We start from the raw sequence: 24,505 nt of genomic DNA, 5'->3' as shown, positions 1-24,505 counted from the left end.
ACTGCGCACTCTAAAACAACTCACTCTCACCCACACACCCACACCCACACCCACACCCACTCACACACACACACAGGCAGCAAGACACAGAGAGAAAACAGCTGCACTCTGATGAATGCCCTATATTCATTCCACAGGAAGCTGGTTCATCTGTCACTACTGATGCAACCCTTCCACTCTACCCCCCTTCAAAACGCACACACACACACACACACACACACACACCCACACACACAAACTCCAGTTCTCTTTCTCTGATTAGACTCCCAGCTGGTCTCTGCGACAAATGCCCCTTTGATGCATCTTCCCGGGGGCCAAAGCCACCATCAGCACCCTCCTCCTTCCACTTCTCTTGCTTCTCTTTCTCACTCCCCGCTTCCTGCATGACATTAAAGTCACTTCCAGCAGCCCCCCTCGCGAACCGTTTACTCCCCACTGTCCTATTCAGCAGCAGCAGCAGAGGCAGCAGCAGCAGCAGCAGAAGAGGCGGCGGTGGCTCTGTCCTCCAGCAAGAGGATGAGAGAAAAAGAAAGAGGAAGATGCGTCCCTGTCGTTTTGGATTCCTTCCCCACAGAGTCGGCAGCTTGAGCCGTAATGAGACGTCCACTTCAAAGTCCTTTGTGTTTTTTATTACTGCATCAAATAAAGGAGTGGGGAATCTGACTGCGAGTAGATGTAACTGTACATTGGCACTGCTCTGCTCTTCACAGTGTGACAACAGCTGGTTCACTTCGCCTCCTCACAGGTCGTAAGTCATCAGGAAGCCCATAGGAGTTGTATACTGGTGTAAATGGGGAGAAAGTGCAGCACTGACTCATCAGTTTGACAGTGGAGGAAGTGATAATTACCCACTGAAGCGGCAGGTTGCCATTACTTTCATTGCAGGTTTAGGAATTCTGTTTCTTCTGCGGCTACATTTACATGCACTTGACTCCCCGAGTAACCCACAGCTGACATGATGTGTTTGATAATTATGGTAAATGTCTGGGAGGATGTGCAGGTAGCCTGCAGCAAACATCACACACTGACACCAAAAAATAGGAGAGGAAACATGGAGGGTTTTTTTTTTTTTTGGATGAATGTGATTTTCCACCTGTGCTTGCCATGAGCTGATTGAGTGCACAACAACCAGTTTGCATCCAGTTGGCGTGTGAGCAGAATCAAAATGCAGAACAGACACCAGATTAAGTATACATACCTTTAGTCACTGAGTTAACGGGATTATGATTCTGTTTTCAGCCTTAATACAACAGAAATAGTGTTTAGATGGCAGCAGGTAGGATTCTCAGGTTAGGTGGAGCGTTCCTAACTAACAGGATGCGTTGTGGGTACTGATCCATCATTTTAACCTCACTCATGGGTCACATAAATAATCGGTTTATGACTAGATTTTTGGAGTATCCCAGTTATGAGTTTTAGCATCTTAATACAGGGGTGGCACGGTTGAGCAGTGGCTAGTGTTGTCACCTCACAGCAAAAGGGTTTCTGGTTTGGAGGAGCCCTTCTGTGCCGAGTTTGCATGTTCTCCCCGTGTCAGTGTGGGTTTTCTCCGGGTGCTCCAGCTTCCTCCCACAGTCCAAAGACATGCAGGTTAATTGGTGACTCTAAATTGTCCGTAGGTGTGAATGTGAGTGTGAATGGTTGTCTGTCTCTATGTGTCAGCCCTGTGATAGTCTGGCGACCTGTCCAGGGTGCACCCCGCCTCTCACCCAATGTCAGCTGGGATAGGCTCCAGCCCCCCCCCCCATGACCCCTAACAGGAGAAGAGGTTACGGAAAATGCATGAATGAGCGTCTTAACACCATGTTAGGAATTAGGGTGCATTCCAAGTCGCATACTTTTTCATTTTACTTCTAGTAGGTACTGCAGCTGCCCTTAAAATGTACGTACTGTTGCATATGGTACGCAAACAATCACTTGACCCTCTTGCTTTCATATCCGTCACCATGGAGATAAAACCAAACTCCACTTACCGAGTACACCAGAGACGGAGATGTTGGCTTTCGTGCTGCAAAATTGGACCACATCCTGGTGTTTTTGGCATATTGCATTTGACATACTATGTAATGGGACATACTAAATCTTTTTCTGGCATACTATATAGTATGGTATTATGGGGACTGGAACACACAGATAATTATAACCAGGATAAGGCTCATTAACAGGTTATTCATGCCCATGTAAACACACTCGTTGTTTGGGGTGTCATAGACCACCATGCTCTATGTATGTATGGAAATGATACCTGCATTATCAGTGTCCTTTAAATACTTAAAATAAAACCTTCTGACCTCAACAAAACCATCATGACAAAAAGTAACGCAGAAATGAAAGCATGGAGGTTTATAAAGCATTATAATTTCACCAATTGAGGAAATGTTTCATGTTTTGTATGTTACACTGGCTCGGCATGGACGGGCACGTTTTCTTTTGTTTGCCACAAGCCATACACAGACAAAGAACAGTAATATACAGTATGTGCAGATCGTGCACTCATCAGAAGAGCGGCGGTTTGATCCCTGGCTACTCCTGTATGCTCCTTAGGCAAGAATCTGGACCCCGATGGTAGCCTTGGCCACCAGTGTATGATTGTTTGTGAATGTGCATGTAGTGTAGAAGCACACTGAGTGCTCAGACGACTACAAATACATTATTTTAGGAGGGAAGACGCAACTTGGGCCCTGAAATATAGCTCACAGCAGCAGGGTACGCAGGTATAACAGCAGAGAGGGGCGCACCTGGGATGCCAGGTGTTGCCGATGAGCCCTCTGGAGGTGTTGTGGGCCTATCGTCGAAACATGGGTGAAAGAGCATACCCACCTTATGACCTCAATGAAGCCTTTACCCTCCCGAAACCCCCAACATGGCTCCAACTCTAACCCACAGTCGCAAGTAGGTGCAACAACAATCGACCAGTTAAAACTCCACCTTGATTAAAGTTAAGTAAGTTTTTCTCCTGTTAGTTTCTTCTCTTCTCTTCCCTTATGAAAATGTGGGAGTAGGGGGAGGTACAGTGTACGGCCCAGTCAAGCAGGGTGGAGTTCAGTCCACACAGACGTCTCTCCTTGGCTCTGCCTCCCTGTGCTCCTTACTTTCCTATCCATCTAACCCTTTGGGTCCCACTCAGAAACCCCCCCGACGCACAATTACTCCCACTCATAGTCAAGAATGTGCATCGGGGATTTGTGACATCTAGCCTTAAACTGAACCATATATTATCATACATGTGATGTACTCATGTGTATGGTTAATTAGACCCTATAGAGGTCAGATTCCATGTTAAACCTCTTATGAACAAACTGCTATCAGATACAGATGCAGCGCACACACATATCCAACTGTTTTTCACGTGTCACTGACAGGTTAGAAATAATTTTAATTTCGGAGCAATTCTCCAGTCAGGAAGCATCACTGTGAACTGTATTTTTGTGAGCTGTTGAAGCAGAAATATCAGGGTCAAGTGGAGAACATCAGAGTCTGAGATCAATCAGGTTTATTATGCTGGTGGAGGCATGAAACAGTGAATTTTAAATATGTTTAATAAGGTGTTCTTTGCTGTAAGGAAAGTCTTGTCTGATGTTAAATAACTGTGATATTGCCGTTCATAGACTCTGTGAACATGTCAAAGTGCAGCTTTTCGTGAGTGTTTGACCTCTGTGGCGAAGTCAGTGTGTGCCGCAGTGACACGCTGACACATAACTGTGTGTCATCAGCCTTTATTAAAATAGATCGATCTGGAAATAGTGTCAGTGTTCAGTTTGCAGTACAATGTGTGAACTTTTTGCCGGATGCCACACGACTTCATGTCATCTGTGGTGCATGATCGCTGGAGGTGTAAAAAGATTGACTTGACTGGAGTGGAGTGTAACAGAGAGGATGTGTGCTGCAGCCCGACGTTAAAAGTCAGTTTAGACACCAGAACAACTCCAGCCAGAAATGGATTTGACTGCTAAATACCATCTCCGGACAAAAAAAGCTTTTGCCGTGACCCTCGCAGAAGGTTAACATTTTTACCGCCATCACATTAAAATCCAGGCGAGGGCTTGATCTCACTTTGAGGGCTTAGGCGACAGCTGTGTTGAACTTTCACATTTTATTTCCTGCAAAAATGCGGCGTACCTACCTTTACAAACGCCCCCAAAAGTCACAGCAAATCCACAAGAAATGATGTCACCGATAAAGAAGCATGAGCGCAGAAGCGAAAGGACCAGTCCAGGTAGAGCAGTCAGAGGGAAGCTTGTAAATATGGTTCTTTATTGCACACATGACATTTGTTTTTCCTTTTTCTCTTTCTCTTTTTTTTTGGTGTGAGCAACAAAAACTGGCATTACATGTTTTACACCCTATTCAAAATTCTCAGTCTAACCCTCTATAAAAACAAGGTAACACAAAACAAAATAAAAGCTACTTCACATAAAAACTTACAACTCCACAAAAAAAAGAAGAAGAAAATCTCACAGATTTTTTTAGTGCACCACTAAATGGATGAGGAACTTACAGTATATACCATACTAGTATAATTTTAGGAAAAGATGTATTATACTTTTAATGCATCACAGTCAAAAAAAAAACAAAAAAAAAAATAAAGACAAAAATCCAGTGGGGCTTAAAAAAATTCTCTTCTGTGTTTTGGTAGCATTTGCCCTTTAACCACCTGAGTGCTACATCGCTGAGACCAATACTGATTGGTTAACCTGCCGTTTAACTCATTGGAGGAATGTTTGTTAAACAGAACAGAAAATAAAAAAGATTGACAGGTGAAAAGGTAGTTAGTAGATAAATGCACTGAATGCCCTGCGACAGATTTGGAAAGGCGCTGAGAACTCACAGCAGTATGCAAACATACTGTGGTCCGATCAGGAGAGAAAAGTTCTCAGTGGGTACAATTTTAAACTGGATCCATTAACTCAGAGTTTAATGGCGGGAAACGCCTGATGCCAAAATTCCCAATTTTGGATCAAACTTTCCCAGTAGACTTTTTAAAAGAGTGTGCATTGTGCTGGAAAAAAAAAAGAAACATGGGCATTTAGTTTTTTTTGTGCTCAACAAAAAAAGCTTTTGGCGAGATAGAGGAAGACAGAAAATTGGCACTTGAATGATAAAGTACAAAAATATATCATTTCCCAATCGCGGGGGAAAAAAGGCACTTTTCAAAATCACAGATGCAATATTTCAGGCAGTGTTTGTAAAAACATTGTGCTGTGGAAACTTTCCACTTAATGCATTTTTTTTTTCTATCAGTTTGCTGGCTGAGGCGGTCACTTAAAAAACCTCTCCGACAGGTAAATATAACAGCTGCATGGACGGATTTTAGCGCAGTCGCCAATCAAAAACACCAAAGGCCGATCCTATGTTAATAACAAAAAGCTTAAATGTAAAGAGGAGGGGGAACTATTTAGGCTGACTGCCGCTAATCCAATCTTTGTCTCTACTTGCTGGTTTTTAAGCAGGTGTTATAGGTAGACAAACACCCGCTTTTAGATCAAAGACACAAAAAAATGTTAATTTCAGAGAGGAGAAATGTTAAGTTTGATGTTAGACACTTTTAATCCTTGTTCTTTGCTCGCTCAGACATGAAGAGGATTGCAACAGTTAAGGCCAAGTTGTTTTTTGTTGTGCAGATTTGAAGAAAAAAAAAAAAAAGAATCCGGAGGCATCACTCAGTGGGTTAAAGTAATAATCGGGATTAATGAAGTTAATCTTTTGCTTGTGTGTCAATGTCAATACCTTGAATTAGTGGAAGAAGAGGGGGAAATAAAAGCTGAATAGGAAAGGAGAGAGCTGAATGAACCCAGGGACGAGTGCACTGACACAGCAAGTAGAGTGAACAACACACACTGGCAGTGTTTCAGACAAAAATAAAACAGAACAATAAATACTAGCTAGCTGAAAGTCATATCAGCGTTTTACACTGGAAGGAATAGTAAGGTTTGTTTTGATCCCAAAGTACTTCATATTGGCATGGTTTACTGGTGTGTGTCTAAGCATTATGGATGCTCCCAAATGGCCCAGTATTAGCCATTATATCAATAAGCTGAATGGGGGAGAAGTGTTCACCAAACAGACAACAGCTGGTGATAACCGTAATGCTGCTATCCAGGCGTAACAAGCCGTGGAGCCAATGGAGAAAAAAAAAAAAGGCTAGGGACAGCTTTGGATGATCACACAACTGTCATCGACATGTATAACTCACTACATCTATAATGGGTGCGTATGAGATGTCCTGCTCGCTACGTAATTCACAGTAAAATCCTTTTGAGATGATTAATAGGCAGTATTTTTGCACAGATTTGGTGTAAAGTGGTGTTTTTGACTCTTGTGTCCAGACACACTTGTTTAAATCTGACCCAGGAGTTAACCAGTGACCTCAAGTAACGTGCAGCTTAAAAAACCCCACCCACCCACCCAACACACTGCGACACTTCCTGCCGTCTCACGGGGTCAGTGACACAGAAGGACAGGACAACTAACAAGAGAGTTTGTAACACAGCAGCGGTGTTTGGAACTGAGCGGGGAGGGCAAGTATGAAGAGTGTCAGCAGATTTTCTCCAGCACAGAGGTGAGAATGCGTGAGCGGGAGTGAGGGACGCTTATCAACTCGTGCACTTTCCAGTTAGGTTGTGTGTGTGTGTGTGTGTGTGTGTGTTGAGTGACTGTACAGTATGTGGAACATATGTGCACAGTTCACTAGTGTGTGTGTGTGTGTGTGTGTGTGTCAGTGTGAGTGGTGGCCAGACACCAGTTTTAATCGTGTTAGTCCGTGAACCAGACCAAGGTAATACATTCATGAAACTGGTTAAAAACACAAGACAAAATATCAGCAAGTTAGTAAAATTCTTACTAAGAATGTTTTATTAAAATAAATGCCAAGAGGTTAATAAGAAAAATAACAGCATACACCATGAAAACTAAATGCAAGCATGTAAAAATACTTATGACAAGAAAACTAATAAAGTAGCTAATGAGTTAAACAAGCTGGGAATCGGCAAGAAAAAACAAAACCAAATATAACAGGGAAAAGGCAACACTCCCCACAAGAGACAGTTTTCAAGATGTAAAAGAGAGAAAAGGGGGGGAGGAGGGGAGGAAGAGAGGGGCTGTTTAGGGGGGGAAGGAAAAAAAAAGTTGCAGTGGGTTTCATAAAATTAAAAAAAAAAAAAAGCACTCAGAAACATGATTAATATACATATAAAATGAGATTAGAAAAATACATTATAAACCTGTAACAATGGCTGTTAATTACATTATCATACATGTAGTAGGCAGGCCAGAGAGAATACGGTAGGTATAGAGTTAACCTTTCACCTGATGGACTTATCCAGCCTTTCACAATGACACAGCAAGTTGTAACATTGCAGAGGGAATTTTCTTAATACTGTCAAATGCTGAATAGCCATCACTTGCTCCACTTTAATATTGCATTTCAATTTAAAATAATAACACTGAGAAAGAAAGAATTCATTGACCTTTCGGTGTAACAGCATGATGAAAGAGCTATGAATAGAAAAACAAAACTGCCAAGGGTAATATCGGGATCTGAGAATTCCTCGATTTTATGAGTTTATTTCACCTTCCAGCGACAGAGTTGTTTCAATAACTGGAAACTATTTGGCTGTGAAATAGACGTGCTTGTTTCATTATCCAGCTTGTCCATTATAAATCTCGTGATTGTATTGATAGTTTGCCGTCAGATTGACATCGAGAGACATGGACTGGATGCTTTCAGTTTGCAGCTGTTGAAACAAACGGGCTTCCTGCCAGCGGGGGACGACTCCCCTCTTCCCCTCCCCTCCCCCCGCCCCTTGAACGTTATGTATTTTTCTGAGCTCATGATCAAAACATGTTCTGGCAGACTACTGCATTGCTATTGGCAGTTCAATTTGTTCTAGGAAGTTAGTCACAGTCACCATAAATCAAGACAATATTCCATAATGATCATTAAAATCTAAATAAAAAGAGAACAAAACCTGCACATACAGCAGAGTAAAGGGCCATCAAGTAAAGGAAAAGAAAAAAATAATTTCAGGAAGACAAAACCATGGCACATATTTTTAGCTGGTCAAAACGACTGCTATTCTTTTTGCATAGAATAACTGCGGTAACACCACGATACGGTGGGAGCTACCCTGCTCGACGATTCAGAGCGTGTAACACTAGCCATTCCCTCTCTGCGCCATCTTGGTGGGTGCTGGATATTATTGAACACAACTGGAATACTCAGAAAACAGAAACCACTGTTGATAAGGCACTTTGATTTGATCCTTTTTTTTTTCTTTTTTTTAAACTCTCTCGAGGCGTCTGTCTCGCTCTGATCCTCGTTGACTTTTTCGAAAGTTACGACTGTTTTGGTCTTCCGTCTTCCTTTTTCCAATCATATCCAAGGTAACAGCACTTTTTTTCCCCCCTCACCCACTCGGTTGATCTGTTTCCCCCTTTATACTGTTTTAAACTTTTTTTTTAGTTCGTTTTTTTTCTGATTTTGTAACTGCAAGTAAAGTATCAAAAGCTAAAATTGCCAAAAATAGATTTTTCAATTTTTTTCTCTTCTCCAGCACCCTGTAAAATTATCTATTTTTTGTTCTCTTCTGTATTTGTATATGCAATGACAGATATCTACATTTTTATATATTTATATATATATTTATATATATATAAGACGTATGTATAAAGCAATTTGAACAGGCAGGCATGGCTTTCACATCCTATTTTTTTCTTGAGAGAGTCGAACAAAAAAAAAAGATCGTGGGCTCAGGAGCTAGACTACGATCACAGGGAGGTGTGACACATTGTGGATGCGCTTTTTTTTTTTGGAGGGTTCACGTGATAAAAATAAACGTTTCATCACTAAAATAACCAAACTAAATCATGTTTTTCCTAATTTCTAAAACACCTGATGTCCCAAGTGATGACTGGGGTTAAAAATAAAAACACATTTCAACAAAAATGGCCAAATGTTGAGATGTAAAAATGAACAAAATAAAGAAATAAACACTCTTTTGGCAATGTGGCTGATGAAGCAACTGAATATAGAAGCCTCATGACAAAAGCATTTATGTACAGAACTTCAAAGTGCCCTTCCCCCTAGCAACGTACTGTAATTGAGTAGTTGATTTAGTGTTAATTGCCTGCGTTCTCCTCCTCAGAAAAAAATAAAATTAAAATAAAAAATAGAGCAATTAATGGGTCAAAACTCATCTAACTGACTGGCTGTCTGTTCCAGCTGAAGGCAGGCACCACAAACTCACACCCTTCCAAACTCTAAAATCACAAAGAGAGCCCTCTGTGAGACAGATGCATAATTGCAGATATATAATTCATTGGAAAACCCTTTGGCTAAATGCACACTTAATACTTTTTTTTGTCTTTTCAATCACAGCTCAGCTAAACTCATTGAGATATTTTTTTTTTCTAAATACATCAGGCACTGTATAATGGATGTAGTGTGGATGGCGGGGCGAAGCAATGGTCAGTAGCTAATAAGCACTGCTCCAATGTCCCCGAAGCCTCAGCACACCCTACTTTCATTGTAGTATTAATTAAAAAAACAAAACAAAAAAAACACACACACAGACCCATCAGCCCAATTAGTGACCTTCCCATCTTGCCCTTCATCATTTCTCAGTTTTTCCTGCAGCCTGCTTCCAAACATCAGATTGCGTTTTTTTTGTTTTCCAGAGATAACCACCTGCCTTATTTTGGCTAGTCGATTTAAGCAAAGCTAATTAGTCAAATGTGAACAACAGAGGAACCAAAATCAAGTGGAGAAAATGACTCAAAAGTAAAGCCAAAAAAAAATAGACAGAAGAAAAAAAAACCCACATAAATCATAAAAAGCTCTTTTTTTCCGCAATCATTTTCAGCCATGCTTTTTTTTTTTGTGTGTTTAAAAAACAGACAGAAAGCTGTTTGGAGGGGCACACCCAGAATGTGTCAGCTCATAATTACATCTTAGAGCTCAACAACTGCACTACATGTGAAAAAATGACAGAAATTAAACAAGTTAATGTGAGCGTATGTTCTCTTTCCTTCTGTTTCTTTTTCTCTCCCGATAGGTGGGTGTCAGAACAGGGTGGGACAGGTAGGGTTTTTTTTTTTTGTTGTTTTTTTTGGGAGGAGGAGGGGAGGGTGATGTCATTACTCTGAAACCAAATGGTTTGCGTCAAATAGATGCTGAACTTTGAGTCAGACATGTGAGGTCACCAAATTAGAGCGATTAAAGGAGGGTGGGTGGGCAGGTTTGGGGTGGGGGTCTTTATTGCTATATAATTCAGTGCAGATTCATGAGTAATACCACGAACACATCCACCCAGTTTATGATTCATGAAGAAAAAGAAAGAGAAAGAATGGGAATTGAACTCAATGAACAGAGGGAAAAAATGAATATTACACAACTCTGTTGGGTTTTTGTTTCTGTGAAGATTCTGCGTTTCTTTTTTTGTTGGTTTTTTTTTTTGTCAGAACGTGTTAGGGTAACTGTACGGGCAGGTGCCTCTCTCTCTCTCTCTCGCTCTCTCTCTCTCTCTCTCACTTGCGTCCGAGAGGCTAGCAAAAGGCAATTACCAGTTAACTGATCAGCAGGCAGGCTTGGGGCGGCTCGTCATTGGGTGAAGAGTTCAGAGGTCAGAAGGTCATGTGTTAGTTGCCGGTGGCGGCTAGGTGGTTAGAAACAAAAACAAAACAAACAGAAAAAAAAGATAGAAAGGATATTAGTGTCAGCAAGAAGAGACTGGAATGACATCATTTTAACAATAAAATGAATGCAATCTCTTATGTCGCCCGCCCCCCGCCCCACTCCCCGCCACCTAAGTCCCTTGCCGATGTGAGATGAACCCAGCTAATCTCATTATAATCATGACGCTGGCACATCATGATCCCATCTACTAAGCCCCCACCCCAGACACAGGTAGCTTGGTGGTTTAATTTAAGCGCACACTGCCCCCCCAAAAAATCAAGAAGCAAAGAGAGGTCGAACAGACAAACAAAATAAGAACAACAAAAATCTAGTGTTTTAGTGTCTGTCAAAGTTGGAGTGCAAGTTACAAACAGTGTGATTAGTGGTAAGGAGACTTGCTAGTGTTATGTGAGGGATAACTGTGGCTAGTGTTACATGTGCAATGAATAGATGAATCGATGCTTTCCGATTCTTTCTCTTTATTTAGCAGTATATTTTTATATAATATAAATATACACAAGAACCATAAATACATTTGATATAAAATGCTCAAATATAAAATGACAGTACCTCACGTACAACTGAAATATTTAAAATGTGTTTTAGCTTTTCTTTTTCTCATTTCAATCTATTTGCGATACACTGGAGAGAATGCAAGCTACCTCAGCTTATGTCTGTGCGTGTCTATCTTCCATAGAAAAATAAAATGCAAAATAAATTTAAATTTTTTTCAAGGTGAAATGGTGCGTGGTAGCAGCATTGGCTACTTTGTCTTCTGCCTACCAGGTCTCTCTCTCTCTCACATACAGTATAGAAATGCTTCTCCTTTTTTTTTTCCTTTTTCTCTTTCGCTCCTTATGAGCCGAGGAGATAAATCATGTATGGGAACAAGCCTGCCCCATTTTAGGCTCTAATCTCACATCAGAGGAATGTCATTATACACCTTCAACACTGCCTGCAAAGTACTACCTGTCCTAGCTTCACAGCTGCGATAAACCAAAAGCTGTTCAGATCACTTTTGCCTGAGCTTTGACATATACACCATCTACACACACTGTATATGTTAAGTACTAAATGTAAACAAAATGTGCATACCACGACGGCCATTTAGCTGGCGTGTGGATGTATGGGGTAGGAAAGGTGGTGAGGGGGAAAGGAAAACAAAAAATACAATACAGACGATATACAAATTCCCAACTAAGGCATCGAGGCATAATAGGCATAATAATCATTGAAATTCATCAGTCAATAGCAGAGTGTAGCTAAGAGACTAAACTGACCTCTGTCAGCGGTCACAATCCTTTGGTAAGGATGGACCCGCGTGTCATGCCGTCTCACTTTAGTAGCCATTGCACCTAGATTGTAACAGGTCCACAAGGTTAGAAACCATTCACTTTGAGCAGGGGAGAAACAGTCATCTTTTACAGTAACAACATTCACATTTTAACCGTTATCATTATAATGCTTGAATAATACAATACACAGAATAGCAACATAATACAGATTATAGTACATATACACACATCACACAGAGCTTTTCTTTTTTAACGTGTAGAAAAATGCAGTAGAAAAAAATAATATGTCTTTTTGGAGCTTTACTTGGTATTTAAAAATGCATAACTTAAGTAATAAAATTTCCACAGTGCTCAGAGTTATACGAGAGGACTCTTTGAAAAGGGGGGCAGGCAAAGGGTACAGGCTCCTGGGCTGTCTGGAAAAAATAATGTGATTCTTCCTCTGGGATCCAGAGGGGGATTGAGAGAAATTTGTCTCTTTATTTTGAAAGGTGGGGGAAATCCAATACAGCTCTGATGGTAATTGAATAGTGCCAGACACCACCTGCCTCTCCCTCTCTCTTTCATTTTCTCTTTCCCTCTTTCACCACTTCTCTCCAGGTCAATCTGTTCACCGGCGGCAGACGCTGTCATTTTCCTCTTAGATTTGTCACAAGTGATTCCTTCCTGCTGCAGAGCTCGGCGCTGCCTGGCGCTCATGACACTAACTGTATGTTCAAGTGCTGCGAACACGTGACGCGCGCAGGAATTAAGAAAATAAATCGAGCCCTCCGAGACGGAGAGGGGGACATGTGGAGTAAGTTATAAAACACAACGAGGATTTTGTTCTGGCATTGTCAAGTTAGGAGCAAGTTTTGGCTGATGACTACGCAGCCACCTACACTACTCCGAAGAAGCAGATGGCCTGACATTTCTTTACTCTCAGAGAAGCCAATGGCGGCTAGATACAGTAGCGCAGGCAGCCGAACCGAGTGCATGAGTGTGTGTGAGTGTGAGAGTGAGTGTGTTCCACAGGGCCCTGTGTTGCTGAAGGCACCAATCGATAGTGTGAGTAAATAAAATGCACTAAGCTGGTGTAACCCTGCAAGTTAAAGAGGGAAAAGCCAGTCAGCTGCCCCTGTCTGTTCTACACATGACTCCCAGAGGCACGTCAAATACATAGGTCAGCTGAAATCACGTTTGTGTCTGCTGCTGCCAGATGATGCCGCGGACAACATTAGAGGAGTACTGTGTCAAATTAAAGCTGGAAAGTGACTGACAAAGGCCTCTCCTGTCTTAACATGGGAAACAGCTTTGCTTTTGTTGACGACAGCCTCGATGCAACATATGGTGCTCATATCCGACTGTTTTTCATCAATAGACGTTGAGTTATCTCTTTGGTAGCAGATGTGTTGAGCTTAAAGCACCACTGAGAGTGAGTATAGTATATAGACCCTCGTATTGAACTGTACTCCTGACACAGAAACTAAGGGGAGCGTCAGGTATTAGCACAGAGCTCCAGTTCAAGAGGGGTGAGGCTAAGACAATGGAGAGAGGGGAAGGAGAAGAAAAAAGGGAAGACTGGAGGAATTTAATGAACATCCCCAGTGGGAGTGAGAGAGGGACTATCTACAGGCATCAAGGCCTGCCTGCAGAGAACAGCACAGAGAAATGATTTCAAAAGCTGCAGAAATCCGAGGGGATCTGCCGCCAGACTGAATATGCCTCCAGGCCAGTGCATGAAAGGGTTAGAGAGCAGGCTGCGTGTATGTGTTTCTGTCGGTGTGCCTCATTTCACACCGAGGCAAGTCCTCCTATATGAACCTTGCAGAACAGAGGCTATGTAAACCTGAGAGCATAATTGTTTGGTGAGAGCGTGACTGAAACAGTGAAGTAACCTTAGTCTAAATTACAAAGAGATCTTTCCAAGAGCCTAGCCCTCACAAGGTAACTTCTGTCCCCCTTTGCCTTTTTAATACAGTGTCCATATGAGCCACAAAGCTGGTCATCCCATTACCAGCACATCCACTCTTTGAGTTTGTCTGTTTTTGATCCTCAGGTGGACACGACATATTTACCTTTCAACAAGTCCTGACTGTGGCTCATGGAAGCTGCGTCCAGCACCCCAGCTCCGGGGTAAAACAAGCTGCCCTCCTGTCCAGGCTGGCTAAAGCTGGGAGTACCTGCCGCACCCATGCTTCCCCAGGCTCTCTTACCTAGAACCCCACTGTGCTCGATGGGGTACTCCAGCAGGGAGGTGGGTGCCAGGGCGTATGGGTACTCGTAAGGGGTGGTGTAGATAAGCCCGCCATCCGGTGTGGGTGGCACCAGGGTGGGGGTGCCATTGGGCAGCATGGCAGCCATCTGAGTGGGCCGGATGAGGTTCATGATGGGGGCCCCGGCTGGTGTCGGGGGCCGGAGTGCCTGGGGAGGCAACACCTGACCAGTTGGGGCCGCTATGAGACGTGGGCCCTGAGCGGCTGCTGCCGCCGCTGCAAGAGAGAATGCAAGGGTGGCTGCCATAAGCAAGAGAGTGAAGGACAGGAGTAGAAAGAAAGAGGACAAGAGATAAAAGTGTAGTGTGGTTGATCATAATCACAGATGAACAGTGAAAGGTGAAAATACAAAAGGAGGAAAAAGAGGAAGGAACGGGAGGTGGCAGATAGAGAGGAGAGAGGAGGGGGGGCAAAAGGGAAAATTAGTCCATGCAATGATCATGGTGGTGAACCACAAAAGCCACAATCTGTTGCAAAGGAAGTCAACATAGCCAAACAAAAAAACACACACACAAAAAAAACAAAAAAACAAAAAACAAAAAAAAACCCTCACACCAAAACACAAGAAGCACAAAATGCTGCTGTCATCCCAGTGCATTCAAAGCATACAAATCACCACGGCAGCTATACATTCATCTACTAGAAATGGCACAGGTGAGGTAAACACACACATGCCAACAGAAATGGAGCTGTTGACTCTACGTAGAGGAGAGACATTTGATGGGGAGCAGGTTTTACTAAAGCCTGTTGAGGAATATCATCTTGAATATGTGGATCACAGAGCACAAAGAGAAACTTAAAATATTTAAGTTGTTAGCAACTTAAAAATGTTAATCCCCACACAGTCAGCAGTCCATTTAGGTTGGATACAAATGAACACACAAAAATCATTTTCCAAGTGGTTCTGCATCAGCACGTGCCGCGAGCTGTGCCGCACAAGCTTCCCCGAAAAGCAGGTCAATTAAGTTCAGCGCTTGGTGACTACGGTTAGATGGTGAGCCAGTTTGTTGTGGCAAACATTGGAGCAGATGTTAAATTTGAAAAATGAAATAGTGAAATTAAGCACTTTTAGTTTCATGTCATAAATTTGAACCCAAGTTTATAGAAGAACCCAGCTGTTCAAATTAGACTTTAAATGATAATTATGAAAATAACCAAGGGTCCAGAGAGTAAATGCACAAGTTCTGGACTAATATGCTCTGTAATGAAAATGTTTTGGCTTTATTTAAGTTATTATATCCAAATCACAGATTTGATTATGCGCTTAGAAATGGCATTTGGTGATTAACAGGCAAATACTGTAGATGTGTGAGCTAGTGACTAACATGCAGGGCTGAGCAGGTGGAATACAGCAATGTGCTGGAGGTTTAGAGTCCGCCAAGAGCAAGTGATACAGAGCGATGGCATCTGGTTTGCAGCGAGGGGGGGGGGGACGGATGGAGGAGTGGATGGAGAGGAAAGGAATACGAAGTGGAACAGAATGGAAGTCCTACTCATAGTTGGGTAGGTAAACATGGATTGTTTGGAGAGCTTGAGAGAGAGATGTCTGCTAGTGGTCAGAGATAATATGATGGTATGTACACAGGAGGTCTGACTACACATTCATTTAATGAGAGTAAACAGTATTAGTTAATGAGGAAATACAAAAAAAATGTAATATATAATTAAGTATGCTCAATGCAGTGAAAAGATTAGTTGTTTATGGTGCAAAACAGATCCATTGTGTAAACTGTGTGTGTCCGTGGAAGCTCACTTACGTGTTTTGATGTTGTTGTCTCTGTATGTCCCATTGAGAATCGCAAGCTCCATCAGCTGCATCTTCTTCAAATTGTCTTCTCCCTCCGCCTGTGAGAAACACAAACTTTAATGTCCGTTCACAACAACACACCACGCACTAATTCCAATTAATTCCACAAGCTGAGGCCCCTTTATAGGCCAATTGAAACAATCCACACGACGACCATTTCACCAAACTACATGCCCGGGTGTTGTTAAAAAGCTACAGTGGGGCAGCTAAATCATTTCGACAATACATGTCATCTGTTCTCCACAAGCACCGGTTGGATTGGGTTTAGGGAAACAGAGATGGAGATAAGCTAAAGTGCTGTTGTCATGGCAGAGTGCCTTGTTGTTACTAAAATGCTGACAGACACATTAAGTGTGGGAATGCATATTCATAATCCATATCAGAATGATAATTACTGTAATTTTCTTTGCTCCCTTGTGCGCAATCAAATGCGCAATAACCGCCCTGGCTAATGTCAGTCCTGTCAATTAATGTTTGGATAAATAAATACAAAAGCCGCAGCCACTGTCATTATCGCCAAATTAGGGGACTGAAATTATTCACGGAAAGCAATTAAGATAGCACCCCTCCTCCCACTCGCACCCATCCATTCCTCCCCCTTTCCTTTTTGCACCCTCCTCCACCTCCACCCCCAAACTCCATTTCCCCTGAAGCTACCGAACACTCAATAACCATGACAACACAGAAGCCCCAGCGATTTTCCAGGTTGTACATCATAATTTAAGCAGGGCCTTATGTGAATTACTCTCCAGACTGAAAGGTGCAAAGACAGGCATGTGAAGCCTCGCTGACCTCAGTTCCACCTTAAGTGAACTATTGATTTCATGCTTTTTGCAGCTAAGAGGTAGAATTCTGACGCTTGTTCATCAGTTCAACACACAAATACAAAGAAAGGCGGCTCACGCACACACACACAGCTGCACGTAAACGCACCGTGTGCACACTGAGCAGAGCAGACCACCCTGTTAGTGGTGGCGGTAATAAAAGCAGGAAGGCAGATACTGAACCTCCTCCGTCTCTCTATTCTATCTCTGCACAGAGTGTGCCTCCTGGACCAAGTTTAACAACAGTGTGCCGCTCTATTCAGAGGACGATAAGGAAAAGAAAGGAAAAAAGAATGAGGGCTCAGAGTTAAGCCCTCCCATGAGACTCCTCTTCAACACGGCCACAGAGAGAGGAAGAGAAAGAGCGAGGTTAAGCAAGAGAAAAAGTGACAGAGGCTGGTCTCCCTTGACTAAATATAAGGCAGTGGCTTCAGAGCAGTCACAGTATTCAGCTGTATGTGTGTGTGCTCGTGCAATGTTTAGTGTACCACAGAGCTGCCAATTAATGAAGCAAGGAAATTCTCTCCTCTGCTGTCTCTCCCTCGCTACCTCCACTGTGCTCTGCTCCTCTTTTCTTTTAATGGGGAAGACTTAAAGCACAGAAATGACACCCATTTTTTTCCGAGCTACAACCCCTTTTCTCTGCAAAGACAGACAAAAGGGAAGCAATGCAAACACTGGTGATGCAACTTATGCGATTCAAATATTCCTGGTTATCAAAATTCAAGGGTATGCATCAGAGGGCTGAAGAATAGCTCAATTTTAATGTGGCCACATATCAAAAAGATGACACAAATGGGTCACAATCTAATTTTTAAATCATTATTCATTCAGTTCAAAATAATATGTTAATGTAAAAACCCCGGTATTTCATATCAAACCCTAAACTAGTTATCCAAATTAACACATGGAGCAGTTATGAAAATTGTGAATTATGCAACACATTATTTTCTAAGAACATTAGCACAATCATGTTGCACTGAAACAGTTGCCAAGCTCTATTTTGCTCCCTCATTTGCAGCCTTGGAGGTGAAGAGAGGGCCACTTGACATGCAATGTCAACAATGATAACCACACCAGGCTAATTGAGCACGGCCCAGGTCAATGGCTAGCGTGGCTAATATTGGCAAGTGAACCCCGCTCGATGGAGAGCCAAAATCACAACTAATGAGATGCTGGAATCTCTATGTAAACACTTATACACATGAATTAACAGGCCTTGACATAGCTGCCGATCACACCTAAAAGAGCAAAGTAAACATTATTGAATCCAATTTTTTCCCAATTTCTGTGACTTCCTTTTCACTGTGTTCCTCTTTAGTTATTTACATCACTAATTAAATCAGATCTCAACCCCTACAACCTTGTACAATGAAAAAAAAAAAAAAAAGAGCAAAAAAACAAGTCTGCTACACTTTGCTAACAACGCCCACGAATCTAAACAGCTGTTTTTTTCCTTCCGTCTTTGTGTGTATGTGTGTGTGTCTCCCAAAAACTCAGTCAATGGTTCTTTGGAAGTGGGCCAAGCTGACTTGCTAGACAAAGTGAGAAATGAGGGAAGGGAAGAGAAAAAGACTTGACAAAATAAGAACATAACTTCACCAGATGCAAATTACGGAGGGGGCTGAATGTGTTGCGCTTTCAAAGCTTAACACGGTTGTGGCAACAATAAATCAAACATCTGCCTTTGCCTTTTATTGTCACTGTATGGTGAGATGTATAAACACTACACACTCTGCTGGAACTATGCTTCCCTAGCTAGCGTTCGCTCTCACAAAGGCCTGCTGTCTCCCTGTCTCCCTCTCATATCAAGCAGAGGTCGCCCTCATGAGCTAGGTGTATCCCAAACTGGTGTCGTTGTGGCTACATTTAAATACTTTACTTTAAAACTCAGAGATGTCTTGGCCTCTCAAAACAGACTGTGTGAGAAGGAGTGCAATGGAGGTGGCTCGGCAGCAGGCTGCAGCTCAGGCAAACCGCATGCTGGAATATGAGTGCTAGTGCTGCTTGTGTTTGTGTGTTGTATGATGATGGATCTGCGGGGTTGTGGGGGTTAAATGGGCGCGGGGCAAGAGGGTGCCACCATCCATCCAACTCTGCATCGGTGGCACACTGCCTGTTGAGAGGAGAGAGTCACAAAAATAGAGGGCAGCGAGAGGGGAAGAGCACAGATGCTGCTGCAGCTAGGATGAGGTGTGCGCTACTGTGTGTGAAATGTGTGTATCCCCAGTGGAGCGCGGCTGATATAGCTCCATCTTCTCACTCGCACAGTTTGTAAGCTAAAGCCCCCCCAAACCCCGACAGATTGTTCCTGCTTTACATGTGAAACGAGCTAATTTCCCACCATCAAAATACAAATTCCCCGTTGCAACATTTCCCTACTTTTCTGTTTTTGTTCCTCTGCGGATGTTCAGGAAGTGTTGGCAGTGTTAGCGGCCTGGTTTGAGCAACACAACAATCCAAAATGGCTGCTGACAGGGGCTGTGATATCAGGAAAAACCAAAAGAGAATGCTGGTGACACTGCTGGAGTGGAGTTGGACCGACTTGAATCGTGTAGCCCTGGGTAGATTGGGCCCGCTTCCTGCCGCAGAAGCACAGCTTAGATGAATGTTTGATGAACAGCACCGCGGAGAGCAGTTAACACTTTAATGTTGCCTAGCTCAAGGTGTCGCCACAATTAACAGACTCCTCAGTCAGCATGCACCACCTATAATAAAACATTCACTCAGATGCAGCCATCACCAGGGCCGCGTGTAAGCATGCTGCATATGTGTGTGGTTGTGTCTCTCTGTAATGATCTGGCTGATGGAATTCCCGGGAGAGGAGTAGCTGCTGGATTATACAATGAGAGGGATGAGGAAAGGAAGTTTTCCTTTATCATCCCTAACATGCACACATGCATGTGCCTAACAAACACACACACCCGCACGCTCCTGTCCATCAGCGAAAAAGCCACTCAATAAAGCTGCTCTATCCACAAGAATCAGATTCAATCAATGAGGCCTATTTGTGAAATCAGCAGAGCGGTAAAAGCTATCAGGGAGGAGCAAGACAGAGGGATGAGGGAAGGAGGGAAGGGGAGCAGGAGGGAGGAGAAGGGAGACGGGAGTGCGATGAGCTAAAGTAGGTGAGCCGTGTCCCACTGCCACTACCTGACAACCCTGCGATGAGGTCACTGGATGCATGCTAAATCACTGTCATGCTGCACTCCTTTGTGCCTCTCTCCTGATCAAAGCTTGTGTTCGTATGTTGACGACAAACAAACTGTAGCTAATGCCGATTGTTTCAGGCAATATAGCTCATGTTCAGTGCCTTTAAACTGTTTGTGCATGTGGACGGCAATAAGCAACAGTTGAGTCAACGTCGGAGAGTGTTTGTAGGGCTGCACCCTCACTCTCCCCGACTCCAGGCCCTCTCCCATCCATCTCACCCACAGATAAACACAACAGGCGCCTGGATTAGGTTGGATGAATTTGCTCATGTCTATGGCTGCAACTGAGGGGGAGTTTTTGCTCATATCTGGCAAGAGTCACCGTCTATGCAGCTCGGCTCGGCTAACAGCTCAGCTCGGAGAGATGAAATGATGAGCAGAGAAAGAGAGAGAGAGAGAGAGATAGAAAGAGAGGTGGAACAAAAGAGTACCAGGAGGAGAAAAAGCGCTGCAGAGCAAGTACAAGAGAAAGCGTGAATGATTGTCTCTGAGTTGGTGGAGAGATGGAGAGATATGCAGGAAGAAGAAAGGGATAGCTGGAGAATATGAGACAAGAAAAGACAGACAGTGTAGTGAAAACCAATTTGTCTGTTCCCCAGTGGGCTGACACTAGCTAAGGCCTCCTTTCCTTCTCTGGCCTCACTGCCAGTCATCACAAACAGGCGTATGCGCACATGTGTGTACACACAGCCGCACACACATATCTTAGGCCTTAGCAGGGCTGGGGTCAGGCTCTCTCCAAACTACTCCAATTACCTCAGCAGTAAACACAGCCTGCCCTGACGGCCTCCTGGGATACAGAGGGAGGCAGAATGTGTAGAACTGAGAACGAGAGGGGAGGGAGGGAAAAAATTCTGCAGAGTGGAGTGAAGGAGGTGGTATTGGGAGCCTCAGGGAGGGAGGAGTAGATGACTTCATGTAGAGGGGTGGAACTGGTAGTGGCGGCAGCTGGTTTTTCTCCCGTTCTCCTCCCCTCACTCGCCTTCCTTTTGGTTCCTTCCCAAACTCTAACATCTGGAGGAAAATGATTACTCTCGCCACGCTGCCAAGACGACTTATCAACAATTCCACACTCTCCAGAAGCGTAGGGTTAGAGAAGAGGAAGGAATGAGTACTTGTAGCGGGCTTCAAAACAGCTCCACACTAAATAAATAAGTGACAAGAAAGTTTAATCAATCCAAGTCAAACTAAAGCAAACTTGGAAGTCGTACTGGGGTAAGAAATGAAAACACGTGTGCGGCAAACCTGATTCTCATGTTTCATCGACAAGACCATAAATCCAACAACTCAGGCAAAAACAGAAAATACACATATGCCACACACACACCTTTTACTTTCTCCTGGAAATCCATGCATCAATAAAACACTACAGAAGAGTAAAAGCTACATATATATCAACACATTAAAGCACATTAAACATTTTTACTTTTCAATAATGACACCATATATCAACCGACTACAAGAAAAAACAAACAAACATTAAACACCACACAAACACAACCTTCCTTCTGTTCCCTTTCATAAAAAGCACATTTAAAGAGTGTGCCTGTATAAGTGCTGCCATGTCCTTTCTCAAATTCACTGCTGCACTTTCAAAGGCAATTTTCTTTCCTTTGCCTTGCTCCTCAGCTTTTGTGAACATATCTGCCAAGGGAATCAGGCCTCAACTGTATTTTCCTTTTCCCCAAAGACTAACAACGCAATCTCCTGCAACTCTCCTCTCTGACTGTCTTATACCTTCACGACACTCCGGCAAAGCCTCTTTATTTCTCCTTTCCTCCTTTGCTCCCCGTCCTCGCTCCCAGACAGCTCTGTTAGCGATGTGCGCCATTAGTCATGCTAAACCACCAACACACTAGCTCATTAGCATAGAAGTGAACCTGACTCCAGTCAGATTATTACAAACTCATCATGGCTGCTCCGCCCCATTACTGTCAATCACGCAGCTTACTGAGGTACAGTTGAAAGTGGCACATTACGAAGTCAGGAACTAACTCTTCTGTTAATACTTCACTTTCTGCATCATAACAAAGCTCATAAGTGCCAAGGCCTCAGAGTAAAAGTGTTTCTGTCTGATGTAGTGTTGGTGGCTGCTCAGAGTGTTACTATGTGTTGCGGAGAGGTATTAATTTAATTGGTAGGGCCTGGTTTGCTCTCACTGCTTCTCTGAGGTTATCCATAACATGCAAAGTAAGTATGGGTGGCGGATGCAGTCTGGGCCCTGGCATTGGCACAGGCTCGTGGATCTATGAGGCTTATAACAGCTTTTTATTGTGCTGAAAGGACTGAAGTGGGCAGCCTTGCTTCTTTGTGCTAGTCCCATCAATATCAACTGACACGCACATACATAGACTCAGTGCCACCGACAGGAGAACGGAGAGGGAAAAGAGAGAGGGAAAGAAAATTTGTTTTTCTACCAGCTCGCTGCAGTCTCAAGAACTGAAAGAAGAAGAAAAAAAAGACAGTTTTTCTCTCCCATCAAAAGCATTTCCAATAGTACAAGGGGAAAAGCTACACGGAAATTCTGAGTGATCTTGTTTATCCTCAGAAACTGGGCTGGTATTCCATGTAACATAACAGCATTACGAGCGGATTAAACTTCATATAAATAACCTAGAAAAATATATACAGATTTAACAACAAGATTTAGATATATTATTAAAGCTTGTTGGCCTGCACCGCCGTTGACAAACAGATGATGTTACAGGCTAAGAACAGCAGGGATCATTCAGTCCCACCGTGTTGTACAGCCCGACAAACAGCTGTCTGTTTCTCCTGTCCCCCCTCTCCCATCATCTGTTCCCTGCTCACCAGTAAAATTCCCTCTTCCTTCCTCTGTCCTCCCAGCTCATATTCCCAATTTGCACCCTTGGTCTCTACCTTATTTATCCACTTCCATTTTACTTCTCCTTCCGCTTTCCCCCTCTCCTCCCCTCTCTTTATCCCTCATTCCACCAGGCTGCCAGACGGTGTATTGTTCTGTCGCTGCGATCCTTTAATGCCATCCAATCGAGCAGGGAATATCTTGAAGGGATTTGGCCAGGGATGATTTGGGAGCTTTAAATACTGCTAGGGGATTTGCATCATTCAGAGATCCTGACTCCTAAAACAGGGATCTAAGTACCTACTGAAAGATGTGCATTCAAACCTTGAACCCTTTGGATGCATCTACCTGGACATATGAAGTTAGCCCATGGACACCTTTTTTTAATTACTTATTTTTTTAGACACTTTCCTTGGGTGTCCTTGACAAAAACGTCATCCATACTTCCTTTAATCACTCACATCAACAACATGAACATGCAAGGCTGTTTACTGAACAGATCTGAGAGTCCGGTTCATTCACATGAAACAAAATCTTCCCTTCACTGCAACCATATGTCTCCATGTTAACAAAAAGAAGACTTTCCCTATGATTCTTTTGATGATTTGGTTCACTGACTGTGCCTGAAGGCCAAGTCAGTTCCCTACAATGCATTGCTGAAAGGATATTCTATTTTCTTTGTATGATAGTGTTATAGATGTTGTGTGCCTTCGCTGCCAGGAAAAGAAAAAAAACATTTGGATTTCAACAGAGCTTTTTGAACAGAAAAAAAGAGCGAAATGTTTTGGTTTTAGTTTTGCTGTGCCCCACTGAACACAACCCAAGTTCCACCATGGGAAAACCAGTCAGTGCCGTAGACAGCAAGTGAAGTATTGCAAACATCACCGCTAACAAACAATAACACTGTGAAAGTGAAAGGGAAAAGAAGGGGACTGCGATAAACAAACCAAATGAACCCAAGTGAGATAAAAAAAAAAGCATCTACACTCCAGACGCCATGGCGGAGGCAAAGAAAGCCATCAGTCCAGAGTTGGCTGGTGGGACTGAGAGAATGGAGTTTGAAATGACTTGAGCGACGGCTGGCAAAGCGAGGCATCACAGACTGTAGGAGCTGAATTTGACGGGCGGCCTTTGGGCTCTCTAAACGCTGAGCTCTACACAATCCTATTTTCCTGCCTAAACACTGGGACACACAGTCGCTGGAGAGGCAGAGATGAAAGCACTATGTGTGTATGTGTGTGTGTGTGGGTTCCCACTTCGCAGATGTTGAAGCTTGGCCCTGGTAATGCCCCTGGGGAACTTCAGAAACTACTCTGGGTGGACAATATATAAAGCAGAGTGTGTGAGAGACACAAAGGCACAGAGTGGCACAAAGACAATGTGCACAAGTCTCAATCAACACTGAACCTTTGGAGATGCTTGGTCCTAACCGCAGCTCTCCTACAATCGACCCACAGGCGTATGCACACATGAAAACATCCACACACACACACATATGCATTTCCTTGCCTCTCTATAAGGGGATTAAGGAGACCTTCAAAGAGAGGCAGAGAGATTGGCCAGGGGCCTGCAGGGTCCCTCTCCTTGCCACTGGAGGACCAGGGCAGATTAAAACT

At 43.2% G+C, this 24,505-nt stretch overlaps 1 protein-coding gene across 5 annotated transcripts in view; it reads right to left on the bottom strand.

Annotated features, from left to right (window-relative positions):
- Positions 1-6,829: 6,829 nt before the first annotated feature.
- The window catches only part of qkia (QKI, KH domain containing, RNA binding a), an 81,884-nt gene continuing 64,208 nt past the window's right edge, over positions 6,830-24,505 (bottom strand). Inside the window, exons 5-8 of one of the 5 annotated variants that reach the window (XM_050061215.1) lie at positions 15,980-16,067; positions 14,025-14,438; positions 11,953-12,027; positions 6,830-10,652 (exon numbers count right to left, since the gene is read on the bottom strand). In XM_050061215.1, coding sequence (XP_049917172.1) covers positions 10,636-10,652; positions 11,953-12,027; positions 14,025-14,438; positions 15,980-16,067 — 594 coding nt within the window. In that variant the 3' untranslated portion in view covers positions 6,830-10,635. Of the gene's footprint in view, positions 10,653-10,821; positions 12,028-14,024; positions 14,463-15,979; positions 16,068-24,505 lie in introns of those variants that run through there. The other 4 variants (XM_050061217.1, XM_050061214.1, XM_050061216.1 and 1 more) reach the window with 4 other exon arrangements.

The sequence above is a fragment of the Epinephelus moara genome, chromosome 14 (genome assembly GCF_006386435.1).
Source record: "Epinephelus moara isolate mb chromosome 14, YSFRI_EMoa_1.0, whole genome shotgun sequence".
In the NCBI taxonomy this organism is placed as follows: Eukaryota; Metazoa; Chordata; class Actinopteri; order Perciformes; family Serranidae; genus Epinephelus; species Epinephelus moara.
The sequence above is the reverse complement of the archived record's forward strand: the minus strand, read 5'-3'. Positions and strand labels throughout refer to the sequence as shown.